A 19498-nucleotide genomic window follows, 5' to 3' on the forward strand; every position below is an offset into this window, starting at 1 on the left:
GGTAGCCCACACCCCCACCACCACCATGGGATCCCACTCCACCACCACGGTAGCCCACACCACCACCATGGTAGCCCACACCACCACCACCACCACGGTAGCCCACACCACCACCACCACGGTAGCCCACACCACCACCACCACCACGATAGCCCACACCACCACCACCACGGTAGCCCACACCACCACCACCACCACGGTAGCCCACACCACCACCACCACGGTAGCCCACACCACCACCACCACGGTAGCCCACACCACCACCACCACCACGGTAGCCCACATCACCACCACCACCACGGTAGCCCACACCACCACCACCACGGTAGCCCACATCACCACCACCACCACGGTAGCCCACACCACCACCACCACGGTAGCCCACATCACCACCACCACCACGGTAGCCCACACCACCACCACCATGGTAGCCCACACCACCACCACCACGGTAGCCCACACCACCACCACCACCACGGTAGCCCACACCACCACCACCACCACGGTAGCCCACACCACCACCACCACGGTAGCCCACACCACCACCACCACCACGGTAGCCCACACCACCACTACCACCACCACGGTAGCCCACACCACCACCACCACCACCACCACCACCACCACCACCACCACCACCACCACGGTATCCCACACCACTACCACCACCACGGTAGCCCACACCACACCCACCACCACGGTAGCCCACACCACCACCACCACCACCACCACCACCACCACCACGGTAGCCCACACCACCACCACCACCACCACGGTAGCCCACACCACCACCACCACCACCACCACCACCACCACCACCACCACCACCACCACGGTAGCCCACACCACCACCACCACCACCACCACCCCCACCACCACCACCACCACCACCACCACCACCACCACCACGGTAGCCCACACCACTACCACCACCATGGTAGCCCACACCACTACCACCACCACCACGGTAGCCCACACCACCACCACCACCACGGAAGCCCACACCACCACCACCACGGTAGCCCACACCACCACCACCACGGTATCCCACACCACCACCACCACCACCACGGTAGCCCACACCACCACCACCACCACCACGGTCGCCCACACCACCACCACCACGGTAGCCCACACCACCACCACCACGTTAGCCCACACCACCACCACAACCACGGTAGCCTACATCACCACCACCACCATGGCAGTCCACACCACCACCACCACGGTAGCCCACATCACCACCACCACCACGGTAGCCCACACCACCACGGTAGCCCACACCACCACCACCACGGTAGCCCACACCACCACGGTAGCCCACACCACCACGGTAGCCCACACCACCACCACGGTAGCCCACACCACCACGGTAGCCCACACCACCACCACCACGGTAGCCCACATCACCACCACCACCACGGTAGCCCACACCACCACCACCACGGTAGCCCACACCACCACCACCACGGTAGCCCACACCACCACCACCACCACGGTAGCCCACACCACCACCACCACCACGGTAGCCCACACCACCACCACGGTAGCCCACACCACCACCACCACCACGGTAGCCCACACCACCACCACCACCACCACGGTAGCCCACACCACCACCACCACCACCACGGTAGCCCACACCACCACCACCACCACGGTAGCCCACACCACCACCACCACCACGGTAGCCCACACCACCACCACCACCACGGTAGCCCACACCACCACCACCACCACGGTAGCCCACACCACCACCACCACCACCACGGTAGCCCACACCACCACCACCCCCACGGTAGCCCACACCACCACCACCACCACCACGGTAGCCCACACCACCACCACCACCACGGTAGCCCACACCACCACCACCACCACGGTAGCCCACACCACCACCACCACCACCACGGTAGCCCACACCACCACCACCACCACGGTAGCCCACACCACCACCACCACCACCACGGTAGCCCACACAACCACCACCACCACCACGGTAGCCCACACCACCACCACCACCATGGTAGCCCACACCACCACCACCCCCACGGTAGCCCACACCACCACCACCACCATGGTAGCCCACACCACCACCACCACCATGGTAGCCCACACCACCACCACCACCACGGTAGCCCACACCACCACCACCACCACCACGGTAGCCCACACCACCACCACGGTAGCCCACACCACCACCACCACGGTAGCCCACACCACCACCACCACGGTAGCCCACACCACCACCACGGTAGCCCACACCACCACCATGGTAGCCCACACCACCACCACCACCACCACGGTAGCCCACACCACCACCACGGTAGCCCACACCACCACCACGGTAGCCCACACCACCACCACGGTAGCCCACACCACCACCACGGTAGCCCACACCACCACCACGGTAGCCCACACCACCACCACGGTAGCCCACACCACCACCACGGTAGCCCACACCACCACCACGGTAGCCCACACCACCACCACCACCACGGTAGCCCACACCACCACCACGGTAGCCCACACCACCACCACCACCATGGTAGCCCACACCACCACCACCATGGTAGCCCACACCACCACCACCATGGTAGCCCACACCACCACCACCACCACCACGGTAGCCCACACCACCACCACCACGGTAGCCCACACCACCACCACCACGGTAGCCCACACCACCACCACGGTAGCCCACACCACCACCATGGTAGCCCACACCACCACCACCACCACCACGGTAGCCCACACCACCACCACGGTAGCCCACACCACCACCACGGTAGCCCACACCACCACCACGGTAGCCCACACCACCACCACGGTAGCCCACACCACCACCACGGTAGCCCACACCACCACCACGGTAGCCCACACCACCACCACGGTAGCCCACACCACCACCACGGTAGCCCACACCACCACCACCACCACGGTAGCCCACACCACCACCACGGTAGCCCACACCACCACCACCACCATGGTAGCCCACACCACCACCACCATGGTAGCCCACACCACCACCACCATGGTAGCCCACACCACCACCACCACCACCACCACCACCACCACCATGGTAGCCCACACCACCACCACCACCACCACCACCACCATGGTAGCCCACACCACCACCACCACCACCACCACCACCACCACCACCACCACCACCACCACCACCACCACCACCACCACCACCACCACGGTAGCCCACACCACCACCACGGTAGCCCACACCACCACCACCACCATGGTAGCCCACACCACCACCACCATGGTAGCCCACACCACCACCACCATGGTAGCCCACACCACCACCACCACCACCACCACCACCACCACCACCACCACCACCACGGTAGCCCACACCACCACCACCACGGTAGCCCACACCACCACCACGGTAGCCCACACCACCACCATGGTAGCCCACACCACCACCACCACCACCACGGTAGCCCACACCACCACCACGGTAGCCCACACCACCACCACGGTAGCCCACACCACCACCACGGTAGCCCACACCACCACCACGGTAGCCCACACCACCACCACGGTAGCCCACACCACCACCACGGTAGCCCACACCACCACCACGGTAGCCCACACCACCACCACCACCACGGTAGCCCACACCACCACCACGGTAGCCCACACCACCACCACCACCATGGTAGCCCACACCACCACCACCATGGTAGCCCCCACCACCACCACCATGGTAGCCCACACCACCACCACCACCACCACGGTAGCCCACACCACCACCACCACGGTAGCCCACACCACCACCACCACGGTAGCCCACACCACCACCACGGTAGCCCACACCACCACCATGGTAGCCCACACCACCACCACCACCACCACGGTAGCCCACACCACCACCACGGTAGCCCACACCACCACCACGGTAGCCCACACCACCACCACGGTAGCCCACACCACCACCACGGTAGCCCACACCACCACCACGGTAGCCCACACCACCACCACGGTAGCCCACACCACCACCACGGTAGCCCACACCACCACCACGGTAGCCCACACCACCACCACCACCACGGTAGCCCACACCACCACCACGGTAGCCCACACCACCACCACCACCATGGTAGCCCACACCACCACCACCATGGTAGCCCACACCACCACCACCATGGTAGCCCACACCACCACCACCACCACCACCACCACCACCACCACCACCATGGTAGCCCACACCACCACCACCACCACCACCACCACCATGGTAGCCCACACCACCACCACCACCACCACCACCACCACCACCACCACCACCACCACCACCACCACCACCACCACCACCACCACCACCATGGTAGCCCACACCACCACCACCACCACCACCACCACCACCACCACCACCACCACCATGGTAGCCCACACCACCACCACCACCACCACCACCACCACCACCACCACCACCACCACCACCACCACCACCACCACCACCACCACCACCACCACCACCACCACCACCACCACCACCACCACAGTAGCCCACACCACCCTCAAATCACATGTTATTTGTCCTATTATGTCCTAATGCAACAGCTGCAGACCTTACTGTGAAATGCTTACTTACAAGCCCTTAACCAACAATACATTTCAGGAAATAGAGTAGAGAAAATATTTATTAAATTAACTAAAGTAAAAAATAAATCAAAAAGTAACACAACAAAATTGCACAACAATAACGAGGCTATATACAGGAGGTACCGGTACCGAGTCAATGTGCGGGGGTACAGGTTAGTCAAGGTCATTTTTATATGTATGTCGGGTTAAAGTGACTATGCATAGATATTACGCAGAGAGCAGCAGCAGTGTAAAAAACAAACAAATAGTCAGGGTGGCCATTAAATACAGTCCTTTACCAACCAACCCAACCAGTTTATACAAATGTTGTGCAGTAGGTCATCCGTTAGAGATATGACGTAAGGAAATTGAAACTTAAGGAAATGGAAACTCATCCATTGTTAAAGATGCTATAAATAGTCCTGTGATTGAAACTCTTCACTTGTGAAGACATCACATCCCACACAGAGAACATCATGGGTATCCAGGGTTTGGCCAGATTTATAAAGGATCATGGAGAGATTTTAACAGATGATCACTTCAGACACAGCAGGTTGATAATAGATGGTAGTAGTATCTTCCACATTCTTTATTCTACCTCAGGTGTGGATCAGCAGCATGGAGGGGATTATGATGGTTTTGAGGACCAGGTCTGCAAGTTCTTTAAGGCTCTGAGAGATTGTAGCATTGAACCTTTTGTGGTTATAGATGGAGGCTCCGACCACACCGACAAAAAGTTTGAAACTATCCGACAACGAGTTCAATCAAAGATCAACAACTTGTCTATGGGGCTTCAGGGGGACACAATAATACCAGTCCTCGTCAAACAAGTCTTCAAACAGGTCCTCTCCAGCCTGAATGTGCCATTCGCACAGTGCATCTTTGAAGTAGACCAAGAAATAGCCTCCTTGGCTCAAAGGTGGAACTGTCCGGTCCTGTCCAATGACAGTGACTTTAATATTTATGAAATCCAGGCAGGATATCTGCCCATCTTACATTTTCAGTGGCAGAACGCGTCTGTGCAAGGGGGGAGTTCTCAAAATTACATCCCCTGCAAGCGGTACACCACAACAAGCTTCTGCAGACACTACAACATCAACAGACAGCTTCTCCCAGTCTTCGCTGCCATCGCAGGAAACGACTATGTCAACTTGCAGGACATGGGCTTTCCCATCAAGTGGAAAGGCTACCCGCCGATGGAACCCAATCAGAAGCCAAGTAAGTTTTAATAAATGATGTGTTTAGTGAAATATACAAAATACTCATATAATACTGTAGCGAACAACGGGGCACAGAAGTGAACCTTGGTAGCTGGCATGAAAGGAAAACATCCTATTCATCTTACCTAAAGGGTTAACACACTTGGTGGGAATTGTAACGTGGTTCATATATATTTTGATTTGATTTATTAGGATCCCCATTAGCCGATGCCAATGGAGACAGCTAGTCTTACTGGGGTCCCACACATAACACAAAATACATTACAGACAAAAGACTTTACAATTTACATAAATAAATATAAAAATACGTGTAGTGTGTGTGCATCTATCAGTTCCACATACATGTCAGTATATAAGATGGAAGGGATTTCCATGCACTCCTGGCTGTGTATATTACTGTACGTTGTACTGAAATATACATGATTACAATAGACTCACATAATACTGTAGCGAACAGCGGGGCGTATATTACTGTACGTTTCCTTGAATTTGTTCTGGACCTGGGGACTGAAAAAGAGGGATGCTATTTTCACATATGATCATGTTTAGTGTAAGATTCAACATAGTAAACAACATTTAGAAAAACATGACATTACTACTCTACATTACAACATGACATTACTACTACATTACAACATGACATTACTACTACATTACAACATGACATTACTACTACATTACAACATGACATTACTACTACATTACAACATGACATTACTACTACATTACAACATGACATTACTACTACATTACAACATGACATTACTACTACATTACAACATGACATTACTACTACATTACAACATGACATTACTACTACATTACAACATGACATTACTACTACATTACAACATGACATTACTACTACATTACAACATGACATTACTACTACATTACAACATGACATTACTACTACATTACAACATGACATTACTACTACATTTCAACATGACATTACTACTACATTACAACATGACATTACTACTACATTACAACATGACATTACTACTACATTTCAACATGACATTACTACTACATTACAACATGACATTACTACTACATTACACATGACTCTAGTTAGTATTTATATCTGAAATCAGAAAACAGACCACTGACATTCATTCTGTTTATCTGAGACAACTGGTCAAATGCAAGCAGCAACTCACAACATAGTGGATTTTACCATATGAAATACCATACAGTTACAGTAGCTTTATTTTCATTTTGTAAACAAATACTACAAATACTACAAGCAAAGAAACAGAATGAAGTGTTTCCACCAGATAAGTGTTAATTCAGAGATTAAAATAGTACAATTTTCTTATTAATATATTTATACAGGCTTAAAACGTCTTATGGCTGCGATCCCGCTAACGGGATCGATATGACAACAGCCAGTGAAAGTGCAGGGCGCCAAATTCAAACAACAGAAATCAAACAACAGAAATCCCATAATTAAAATTCATCAAACATACAAGTATAATCCACAATTTCAAAGACAAACTTCTTGTAAATCCAACCACAGTGTCCGATTTCAAAAAGGCTTTACAGCGAAAGCACCACAAACGATTATGTTAGGTCACCGCCAAGTCACAGATAAACACAGCCATTTTTCCAGACAAAGACAGGAGTCACAAAAAGCAGAAATAGAGATAAAATTAATCACTAACCTTTGATGATCTTCATCAGATGACACTCATAGGACTTCATGTTACACAATACATGTATGTTTTGTTCGGTAAAGTTCATATTTATATAAAAAAATCTCAGTATACATTGGCGTGGTATGTTCAGTAGTTCCAAAACATCCGGTGATTTTGCAGAGAGCCACATCAATTTACAGAAATACTCATAATAAACGTTGATAAAAGATACAAGTGTTATACATGGAATTTTAGATCCACTTCTCCTTAATGCAACCGCTGTGTCAGATTTCAAAAAAGCTTTACGGAAAAAGCAAACCATGCAATAATCTGAGTAGGCCAGGGTGTGACTAGGGTGGGCATTCTAGTTTCTTTATTTCTATGTTTTCTATTTCTTTGTGTTTGGCCGGGTGTGGTTTCTCAATCAGAGGCAGCTGTCTATCGTTGTCTCTGATTGGGAGTCATACTTAGGCAGCCTTTTTTCCTTTCGCATTTGTGGGTAGTTATCTTTGTTAGTGGCACTATTGCCCAAGTTAAGCTTCACGGTCGGTTCCTTGTTTTGTTGGCGACATTCATTTCAAATGAAAAGAAATGTGCGCTCATCACGCTGTGCTTTGGTCCAGTCATTTCCAGGAAGAGGATCGTGACAACTACTTTTGACCAGGGCCCATAGGGTAGTGCACTTCTTTTGACCAGGGCCCATAGGGTAGTGCACTGCTTTTGACCAGGGCCCATAGGGTGGTGCACTACTTTTGACCAGGATCTATAGGTCTATACGGCCTATTTTCATGTCATCTGACCATAACACCGGTTCCAATCCAAGTGCCAATACTGTTTCTTAAACTCCAGGCGGTGCTATGGTCAGATCACATGAAAATAGAACACTTTGGCCACGCACACCAGTGGTGAGTTCCGTAAAAAAAACAGAAGCACATGCAGAAAAGTACTTCACACCGACTGTAAAATATGGTGGTGCATCTTTGAGGTTACGGGGGTATTTTGCTACCACTGGTACTGGTATTGGTCAATGGCATCATGAAATTTACCAAGTACCAGGACATTTTAGACAAAAAAACTGGTTGCCTCTGCTTGCAGCAATACAATAACCCCAAGCACACAACAAACTCCATCACAGTCTCCGGACTTGAACCCCATTGAAAACCTGTGGTTTGAATTGAACAGGGCCAGTCCATAAGCACAGACAGAGGATATCAAGGATCTGAAAGGATTCTGCATGGAGGACTGTTCTAAGATCCCTCTCAATGTGTTCTAGAATCTCAGAAAACATTCTAGAATAAGTCTCAGTACCTTTGTCCTCACAATGTGTTCTAGAATCTCAGAAAACATTCTAGAATATGTCTCAGTACCTTTATCCTCACAAGGTGTTCTAGAATCTCAGAAAACATTCTAGAATAAGTCTCAGTACCGTTATCCTCTCAATGTGTTCTAGAATCTCAGAAAACATTCTAGAATAAGTCTCAGTACCCTTATCCTCACAAGGTGTTCTAGAATCTCAGAAAACATTCTAGAATAAGTCTCAGTGCCGTTATCCTCACAAGGTGTTCTAGAATCTCAGAAAACATTCTAGAATAAGTCTCAGTACCTTTATCCTCACAAGGTGTTCTAGAATCTCAGAAAACATTCTAGAATAAGTCTCAGTACCTTTATCCTCACAAGGTGTTCTAGAATCTCAGAAAACATTCTAGAATATGTCTCAGTACCTTTATCCTCACAAGGTGTTCTAGAATCTCAGAAAACATTCTAGAATAAGTCTCAGTACCGTTATCCTCACAAGGTGTTCTAGAATCTCAGAAAACATTCTAGAATAAGTCTCAGTGCCGTTATCCTCACAAGGTGTTCTAGAATCTCAGAAAACATTCTAGAATAAGTCTCAGTACCTTTATCCTCACAAGGTGTTCTAGAATCTCAGAAAACATTCTAGAATAAGTCTCAGTACCTTTATCCTCACAAGGTGTTCTAGAATCTCAGAAAACATTCTAGAATAAGTCTCAGTACCTTTATCCTCACAAGGGGAGGGTGCCGTAGTGTTGGAGTGCCAATAATTCCCATCAGGTAGGAAGACTACTCACAGGTGGAACCCAATCGGGAAAAAAGTATATATTACATGTATATTGAAGGATGCTTAAATACTACAGATTCATATAATATACATGTACTTCAAATACAAGATGCACTTTCCTAGTATATCTTTAAGTATACTACACATATACTATAATTTCACTTCAATACACTTATTAAAAGTGCATTTTAAATGAACTTTTTTCAGTCTTTTAGTAGTGCCTTTAAGTTTATTTTTTATTTTTTATGAAACTCTGCTCAAAGAGTGATCAAGTACACGATAGGTATAGTTTCAACTGAGTTTCAAAGTACTGGTAACACTTTATTAAGGTCCCTTATTAAACCATTTATAAACAGTTTGTAAAGAGCTTACTTACCATTTATTAATCATTATTCCTACATTCATTTGTAGATGTCAATAAGCAATCTATTGTCAATAAGCAATCAATCTAAAGGTGAAAAAAGAGAAATCTCTAAATAGTAATGTGTACATTAATAAACACTATTTTAATTAACTGAAATGTCCACATAAAAAATATGCAAAAACAATTATATATTACCCAGCATTCATTTCTGCAGGTGAAGTTTTTATTTAAAATATTATTTTCTTCATCATCAAATCAGAGTTTATTGGTCGCGTACAGTGTCTTCAGAAAGCATGAATGCCCCTTCAATTATTACACATTTTATTGTGTTACATCCTGAATTCAAAATGTATTAAACATATTTTTTATCACCCATTTACGAACAAAACCCTGTAATGACAAAGTGAAATGCATTCAAAATTAAATACAAAAATATCTCATTTACATGAGTATTCACACCTCTGAGTCAATACATGTTGGAATCACCTTTCTGGTTAAGTTTTTAAGAGTTTTGCACACCTGGATTGTACAATATTTGTCCATTATTTTTTTCAAAATTCTTCAAGCTCTGTCAAATTGGTTGTTGATCATTTCTAGACTACCATTTTCAAGTCTTGCGATAGATTTTCAAGCAGACTTAAGTCAAAACTGTAACTTGGCCACTCAGGAACATTCACTATGTTCAGAGTAAGCAACTCCAGTGTATATTTGACCTGGTGTTTTAGGTTATTGTCCTGCTGAAAGGTAAATTAATCTCCCAGTGTCTGGTGGAAAGCAGATTGAACAAGGTTTACCTCTAGGATTTTACCTGTGCTTAGCTCCATTCCCTCTCTTTTTTTACCCTTAACCTGTCTGGCTCTGGCGTTCCACTAGCGGAACTCCTCCCACATTCCACTGAAAAGGCAGAGCGCGAAATTCAAAAGATATTTTTTTGAAATATTTAACTTTCACACATTAACAAGTCCAATACAGCAAATGAAAGATACACATCTTGTGAATCCAGTCAACATGTCCGATTTTTAAAATGTTTTACAGCGAAAACACCACATATATTTATGTTAGCTCACCACCAAATACAAAAAAGGACAGACATTTTTCACAGCACAGGTAGCATGCACAAAGCCAACCTAACTAACCAAGAACCAACCAAACTAACCAAGAAACAACTTCATCAGATGACAGTCTTATAACATGTTATACAATAAATCTATGTTTTGTTCGAAAAATGTGCATATTTGAGGTATAAATCAGTTTTACATTGCAGCTACCATCACAGCTACCGTCACAAATAGGACCGAAGCAGCCAGAGTAATTACAGACACCAACGTCAAATACCTAAATACTCATCATAAAACATTTCTGAAAAATGTATGGTGTACAGCAAATTAAAGACAAACATCTTGTGAATCCAGCCAATATTTCCGATTTTTTAAGTGTTTTACAGCGAAAACACAATATAGCATTATATTAGCTTACTACAATAGCCTACCACACTACCGCATTCATTCATCAAGGCACGTTAGCGATAACAATAGGCACATTAGCGATAGCGAATAAACCAGCAAAAGATATATCATTTTTGACTAACCTTGATAAGCTTCATCAGATGACAGTCCTATAACATCAGGTTATACATACACTTATGTTTTGTTCGAAAATGTGCATATTTAGAGCTGAAATCAGTGGTTATACATTGTGCTAACGTAGCCACTTTTTCCCACAACATCCGGATATTTTTCTGACACTTTTTCTGACACACATATTCTGACCAAATAACTATTCATAAACATAACTAAAAAATACATGTTGTATAGGAAATGATAGATACACTAGTTCTTAATGCAATCGCCGTGTTAGAATTCTAAAAATAACTTCATTACGACATCCAGCTTAGGTATAGCGAGAGAGTGCCCAAACTCTGGGCGCAAACGACTAGTTCACATGTACGACAGATATATGAAAAAACATCATAAAATGGGTCCTACTTTTGCTGATCTTCCATCAGAATGTTGTACAAGGGGTCCTTTGTCCAGAACAATCGTTGATTGGTTTTAGAACGGCCTTTTTCCCTCTCGATTTAGCAAGCACACTTGCCAAGTGGCGCGAATCTCTCCATCGTCAACAAACTCAGAGAACGGAACACGGCAAAACTCCCGAAAAAATTTCAATAATCTGATTAAACTACATTGAAAAAACATACTTTACGATGATATTGTCACATGTATCAAATAAAATCAAAGCCGGAAATATCAGAAGGCAAATCCAGGTCCCTTCTCGCACTCTCCAGAAAACAGGAAACTGGTGACATGCCAAGAGCTATTATTCGAGCCCAGATCAAGTTACACACTCAATTTCTTCTCTCACTGCTTGTCGACATCTAGTGGAAGGCGTATGAAGTGCATCTAAACTAATAAATATCAAGGACTTTAATAGGCAGCCCCTAGAACAGTGCATCGATTTCAGATCTTCCACTTCCTGTCAGGAAGTTTGCTGCAAAAGGAGTTCTGTTTTACTCATAGATATAATTCAAACGGTTTTAGAAACTAGAGAGTGTTTTCTATCCAATAGTAATAATAATATGCATATTGTACGAGCAAGAATTGAGTACGAGGCCGTTTAAATTGGGCACGATTTTCCCCCAAAGTGAAAACAGCGCCCTCTGTCCTCAACAGGTTTTAACCTAGTCCTTAACGATTACAAGCATACCCATAACATGATGCAGCAACCACTATGCTTCAAAATACGGAGAGTGGTACTCAGTAAGGTTTTGTATTGTGTATATATAAATATATACACAGTTGAAGTCGGAAGTTTACATACACCTTAGCCAAATACATTTAAACTCACTTTTTCACAATTCCTGACATTTAATCGTAGTAAGAAATCCCTGTCTTAGGTGAGTCAGGATCACCACTTTGTTTTAAGAATGTGAAATGTCATAATAATAGTAGAGAGAATGATTTATTTCCGCTTTTATTTATTTCATCACATTCCCAGTGGGTCAGGAGTTTACATACACTCAATTAGTATTTGGTAGCATTGCATTTAAATTGTTAAAATTGGGTCAAACATTTCGGGTAGCCTTCCATAAGCTTCCACAATAAGTTAGGTGAATTTTGTCCCATTCCTTCTGACAGAGCTTGTGTAACTGAATCAGATTTGTAGGCCTCCTTGCTCGCACATGCTTTTTCAGTTCTTGCCACAAGTTTTCTATAGGATTGAGGTCAGGGCTTTGTGATGGCCACTCCAATACCTTGACTTTGTTGTCCTTAAGCCATTTTGCCACAACTTTGGAAGTATGCTTGGGGTCATTGTCAATTTGGAAGACACATTTGTGACCAAGCTTTAACTTCCTGACTGATGTCTTGAGATATATAGATATATATAGATATATCCACATCATTTTCTTTCCTCATGATGCCATCTATTTTGTGAGGTGCACCAGTCCCTCCTACAGCAAAGCACCCCACAACATGATGCTGCCACCCCCGTGCTTCACAGTTGGGATGGTGTTATTCGGCTTGCAAGTGTAACGGATGTGAAATGGCTAGCTAGTTAGCGGTGGTGCGCGCTAATAGCCTTTCAATCGGTTACGTCACTTGCTCTGAGACCTTGAAGTAGTTCCCCTTTCTCTTCAAGGGCCGCGGCTTTTGTGGAGCGATGGGTAACGATGCTTCGTGGGTGACTGTTGTTGATGTGTGCAGTGGGTCCCTGGTTCGCGCCCGGGTCGGGGCGAGGGGACGGTCTGAAGTTAAAACTGTTACACAAGCCTCACCCTTTTTCCTCCAAACTTAACGATGGTCATTATGGCCAAACAGTTCTATTTTTGTTTCATCAGACCAGAGGACATTCTTCCAAAAAGTATGATCTTTGTCCCCATGTGCAGTTGTAAACCGTAGTCTGGCTTTTTATTGCGGTTTTGGAGCAGTGGCTTCTTCCTTGCTGAGCGGCCTTTCAGGTTATGTTGATATAGGACTTGTTTTATTGTGGTTATAGATACTTTTGTACCTGTTTCCGCCAGCATCTTCATAAGGTCCTTTGCTGTTGTTCTGGGATGAATTTGCACGCTTGCTACACCAAGTACATGAATCTCTAGGAGACAGAACGCGTTTCCTTCCTGAGCGGTATGACGGCTGCGTGGTCCCATGGTGTTTATACTTGCATACTATTGTTTGTACAGATGAACGTGGTACCTTCAGGCATTTGGAAATTGCTCCCAAGGATGAAACAAACTTGTGGAGGTCTTGGCTGATTTCTTTTGATTTTCCCATGATGTCAAGCAAAGAGGCAATGAGTTTGAAGGTAGGCCTTGAAATACATCCACAGGTACACCTCCAATTGACTCAAATGATGTCACTTAGCCTAACAGAAGCTTCTAAAGCCATGACATCATTTTCTGGAATTTTCCAAGCTGTTTAAAGGCACAGTCAATTTAGTGTATGTAAACTTCTGACCCACTGGGATTGTGATACAGTGAATTATAAGTTAAATAATGTAAACAATTGTTGTAAAAATTACTTGTGTCATGCACAAAGTAGAATGTACTAATCGACTTGCCAAAACCATAGTTTGTTAATTAACAAGAAATTTGTGGAGTGGTTGAAAATAGAGTTTTAATGACTCCAACCTAAGTGTATTTAAACTTCCGACTTCAACTGTATATGGTATATGGGGGATTGAAAATTATGCAGACAATTACATTGATGGAAGCTACAATCTATCTACATACTATATTAAAGCTGATCTACCCACTAAAATACAAATCAAATTAAGAAAACAGGAATAAAAAGTGACCACCCTAAAATACAAATAAAATTAAGAAAACAGTAATAAAAAGTGACCAGTGTTCAATGGTAATATACATAGGTCAACAGTCTCTAAGGTGCATATTTAGCTTATTCAATTGTTTTAATGTTCATTTTCCAACTGAATAATGTTGTACTTTTAATTACACATTACAATTAATTTTTTATTTATCACATTAGTGCAAAATGCCACTGGTGCACAGTTATCAATATCTTTAAAATTGCCACAACTGCTTTGTGAATGGCCTGTAACTGGCTTAGGGGATGCCTTGTTCAATTTAGTTAACCTGTATGTGGCTAATTACGAGCTAAACTACTTCTATGCTTGCTTCGAGGCAATAACACTGAAATATGCATGAGAGAACCAGCTGTTTTGGAAGACTGTGTGATCACGCTCTCCGCAGCCAATGTGAGTAAGACCTTTAAACAGGCAACATTCACAAGGCCGCAGGGCCAGACGGATTACCAGGACATGTACTGCGAGCATGCGCTGACCAACTGGCAAGTGTCTTCAGTGACAACCACTCCCTGTCCGAGTCTGTAATACCAACATGTTTTAAGCAGACCACCATAGTCCCTGTGCCCAAGAACACTAAGGTAACCTGCCTAAACGACTACCGACCCGTAGCACTAACGTCTGTAGCCATTTCTGCCCTCCGAGTTCATAGTCATTATTTAAATAGGCCCATTTAATTTTGTCTAGCTTGCCATTCCAAATAAAGTGGAATATTTTTTACCTCATATAATTTACAAAAAAAATGGTTAGGTGTAGGCGGGGCCAGAAGTAAATATGTAAACTGGGATATGACTTATTTCCACAAATAGACAGATATTGAAAATGTACTTTCTGTTAAAATGTATTGTAGTGAGATCATTTTTTCTTCGGGATATGAATACTGTGTATGTCCACTTCACTGTCAGACCATTTTATTGGTAAACTTGTCAGATGCTGGGTGTAGCTGGTGCATGGAAGTCAGGCGCAGGAGAGCCGAGAAGAGAGGACAAAGCACTTTACTGAGGCAACCGCGTCACAAAAACAATATAAAAATAAACATATATGTATAAACATATATATATATATATATGTGTGTGTGTGTGTGTGTGTGTGTGTGTGTGTGTGTGTGTGTGTGTGTGTGTGTGTGTGTGTGTGTTTTGTGCTTGGGAAGGGGTTGTCTTCTTCAACAGGTTGCTGGATTGGCTGGCCCGTTTCCAGGGACAGCGGGAAGCCTTGGACTCTGTGCCCAGCCTCATCGGTCATGGGATCAACAGAGACAACATGGATGCTGCCCTCCTGGCCCTCTCTCTGGGCATAGAAGAGTACAAGCCTCAACTCGGTTGCCTGGAGAGGTTCTTCAATGATGGCAAGGCTCCTGATCCCAGCCATCTCCCAGACCATCTGCGTGTCCTTCCAGACTGGACCCTGCTGCCGTTGATGAAGGGGACACTTCCCTCCTACATGATATACATTCTGCTGCTGAGGCCAGTGATACAGGCTGTCCAAGTGGAAGATCCCAGCTTCCCTAGTGGGAACATCACCTCTCGGCCCATACGGCAGGTATTCTACGGGCTGCTGCTGGGTGAGAGGAAGGAAGTTGAGGAGTATGACAGGGAAGACACGGACCTGACCAGCAGCAAGGTTAAAGCCGTCCTGCCCAGTGCTGCACGACAGCTGCAGCTACACAAGCTGGATCAGGTATGTATACATGTGATATAGTATACAGTATATCAGGTATGTATACATGTGATATAGTTTACAGTATATCAGGTGTGTAGACATGTGATGTAGTATACAGTATATCAGGTATGTATACATGTGATATAGTATACAGTATATCAGGTATGTATACATGTGATATAGTATACAGTATATCAGGTGTGTATACATGTGATATAGTATACTGTATATCAGGTGTGTATACATGTGATATAGTTTACAGTATATCAGGTGTGTATACATGTGATATAGTATACAGTATATCAGGTATGTATACATGTGATATAGTATACAGTATATCAGGTATGTATACATGTGATATATTATACAGTATATCAGGTATGTATACATGTGATATATTATACAGTATATCAGGTATGTAGACATGTGATGTAGTATACAGTATATCAGGTATGTATACATGTGATATAGTATACAGTATTTCAGCTATGTATACATGTGATATAGTATACAGTATATCAGGTATGTATACATGTGATATAGTATACAGTATATCAGGTATGTATACATGTGATATAGTATACAGTATATCAGGTGTGTAGACATGTGATATAGTATACAGTATATCAGGTATGTATACATGTGATATAGTATACAGTATATCAGGTATGTAGACATGTGATGTAGTATACAGTATATCAGGTGTGTATACATGTGATATAGTATACAGTATATCAGGTATGTAGACATGTGATGTAGTATACAGTATATCAGGTATGTATACATGTGATATAGTATACAGTATATCAGGTATGTAGACATGTGATGTAGTATACAGTATAATATAAACATACTGCTGTTGATTCTGAAATTGATTCTCATTCTCTTGTTCTGTTTCTTAGGCTCCACATCCAGTTCGGCTTGAGGTGTTTTTGGAGACCCTTGGTGTGTCCCAGTCCACTTTGAATGGTGTCCCACCTCATCTGGGACTTCCTGTGGCTGTTACCTACTACTGGCTGAGGCACGCCCATCTCCAACCAGACCGTCCTCTCCTGCAGGCCCTGCTACTAGGACTGGTGTACGGAGAGCTCTGCAGACAGAGGAAGAGCCAGAGAGGTATGGACCAGAATATAAATGAAAACACACACACACAGGCACACAACTTAGAATGTATAAATAAAGTGTGTGACTCCTCTCTTTTTTGTGTGTCGGGGTTTATAGAGGAGGGACCAGTGTTGGAGAGGCTGAGAGGGCTGATTCAGAGAGGTGCTAGGAGTCCAGACCTGGGTGTGGCCCACGCCTTTAGCCAATGGCAGTATTGCATGAGGGATGGCCTTGACCTGAACCAACTGCTGTGCTTCCCTCTACTGGAGCCTCAGTGTGCCTGGTAAGGTGTCACTTCCTAAAACAACCCTAACCTCTAACCTCTAACCTCTAGAGTAGACCAGTGGTATTCCATTACATTGTTTTCTATTCCAGCAGCAACACAGCTAATTCAACCCTCTGTTGTTTCTCTGTTGGAGTCTAGGCTGTACAAGGGAACTATGGTGCACCAGCTTGTGGCCAAACTGAGAGGGGGGGTGACCCCGGATTCTCTCCTGATGGAAGACTCTTCCTCTGAGCAGCTGTACAGAGCCATGCTGGAAGCCATACTCAACTCCCATGAAACTGAGGCCACTGGACAACAGCCATTGACTCAGCCCCGGTAATAGGGTTAGAGGCAGAGAATCCCAGTGGAGAGAGGGGAACCGGCCAGGCAGAGACAGCAAGGGTGGTTTGTTGCTCCAGTGCCTTTCCGTTCACCTTCACACTCCTGGGCCAGACTACACTCAATCATAGGACCTACTGAAGAGATGAGTCTTCAATAAAGACTTAAAGGTCGAGACCGGGTCTGCGTCTCTCACATCGGTAGGCAGACCAATCCATAAAAATGGAGCTCTATAGGAGAAAGCCCTGCCTCCAGCTGTTTGCTTAGAAATTCTAGGGACAATAAGGAGGCCTGCGTCTTGTGACCGTAGCGTACGTGTAGGTATGTACGGCAGGACCAAATCGGAGAGATAAGTAAGAGCCCATTTAATGCTTTGTAGGTCAGCAGTAAAATGTTGAACCTTGAACATCAAGGTTCAACAACCTTGAACGACCACTATACAACCGTTGTGTTATAGTGAGACTTGCAACATTTTTACATTTTAATTGTTCTTATTTGTGTACTGTTAAGAATAGTAGGCCAAGGCCCAGTTTTCTGTGACATGGGTAGGAAGGCCCCACTTACCTCCATGCACACATTCATGAAGTAGTTTCACTTTCACTCTCACACGGAGCTTAAAGAAGAATGAACATCGAGAAGAGAATTGACATTTGATTAAAGAAAATAAGGAAAAAGTTTAAACAATTAATTTGGGATGAGGTTTATTAAAATTATAATTCAAGGTTAAATATGTTAAAGGTTGAAAACATTGTGAATTATACATTGTGAAACATTAAAGGGGATTAAAGTAGTGCAGTAAAATGGTTAAGAATGTTATATTGTTGTTTTCTGTAAGGTGTGATGTATATAGACTGTGTTTGTTAGAGGAGGAGGTTGATAATGTAACAGTGTTGGAGTGTTTAAAATGGTTTATGTTTAGAATGTAATGGAGTAATAAATTAGGTTGGATTAGGATTAGAATTGAGTGGAATAAGAAACCTTAATGATTTGAAAATGTATGTTTTAAAGGTGACTGATAATGGAGTACACTAAGGCTAGCTCGAATTGGAAATCCCAGGCCAGAAATATTTATGACATATTTCATGTACATGTTTTAATGAAAGACTAGAAAAATAAATGTCCTAAATGAAATGTGTGTGCTTGCTGGTCTTGAAGTAGGTATTACGGTGGATTTGTAGTAGTAGTGGTAGTCAATGATCCCTCTAATTCTTTTCGGCATTCAGAAATGTTCAGGTCTGCTGAGCGCAAATTTGAACGTTGTGAAAATTCTGTCCAACTTCTGGTGCATCTTTACAGTGAACACTGAGGCTGTACCCGCGTTAAGTTACAGTTTTACTGTGAACACTGAGGCTGTACCCACTTTAAGTTACAGTTTTACTGTGAACACTGAGGCTGTAC

At 45.1% G+C, this 19498-nt stretch overlaps 1 protein-coding gene and 1 long non-coding RNA gene across 2 annotated transcripts; one reads left to right on the plus strand and one right to left on the minus strand.

Moving 5' to 3' along the window:
* The first annotated feature begins 5062 nt into the window (after nt 1-5062).
* LOC129856866 (protein asteroid homolog 1-like) lies at nt 5063-19231 on the plus strand. Its single transcript, XM_055924597.1, has 5 exons — nt 5063-5823; nt 15884-16410; nt 17295-17508; nt 17614-17779; nt 17921-19231. The coding sequence occupies exons 1-5, from the start codon at nt 5082-5084 to the stop codon at nt 18099-18101; spliced, it is 1830 nt and encodes a 609-aa protein (XP_055780572.1). The 5' UTR covers nt 5063-5081; the 3' UTR covers nt 18102-19231.
* Nucleotides 10114-17337, minus strand: LOC129856867 (uncharacterized). The gene is made up of 2 exons (XR_008759829.1): nt 17247-17337; nt 10114-16287 (listed from the first exon to the last, which is right to left on the minus strand). It is a non-coding gene; the product is annotated as an uncharacterized LOC129856867 (long non-coding RNA).
* Nucleotides 19232-19498: the final 267 nt, after the last annotated feature.

This window comes from Salvelinus fontinalis, chromosome 6, assembly GCF_029448725.1.
Source record: "Salvelinus fontinalis isolate EN_2023a chromosome 6, ASM2944872v1, whole genome shotgun sequence".
Lineage (NCBI taxonomy): Eukaryota > Metazoa > Chordata > Actinopteri > Salmoniformes > Salmonidae > Salvelinus > Salvelinus fontinalis.

Bases quoted from the DNA above. Each gene is read 5' to 3' on its own strand.
- LOC129856866 (XM_055924597.1), top strand. From the start codon at position 5,082: ATGGGTATCCAGGGTTTGGCCAGATTTATAAAGGATCATGGAGAGATT. The intron at 16,411-17,294 runs GTATGTATACAT...TCTGTTTCTTAG, and splicing joins AGCTACACAAGCTGGATCAG to GCTCCACATCCAGTTCGGCT. The intron at 17,509-17,613 runs GTATGGACCAGA...CGGGGTTTATAG, and splicing joins ACAGAGGAAGAGCCAGAGAG to AGGAGGGACCAGTGTTGGAG.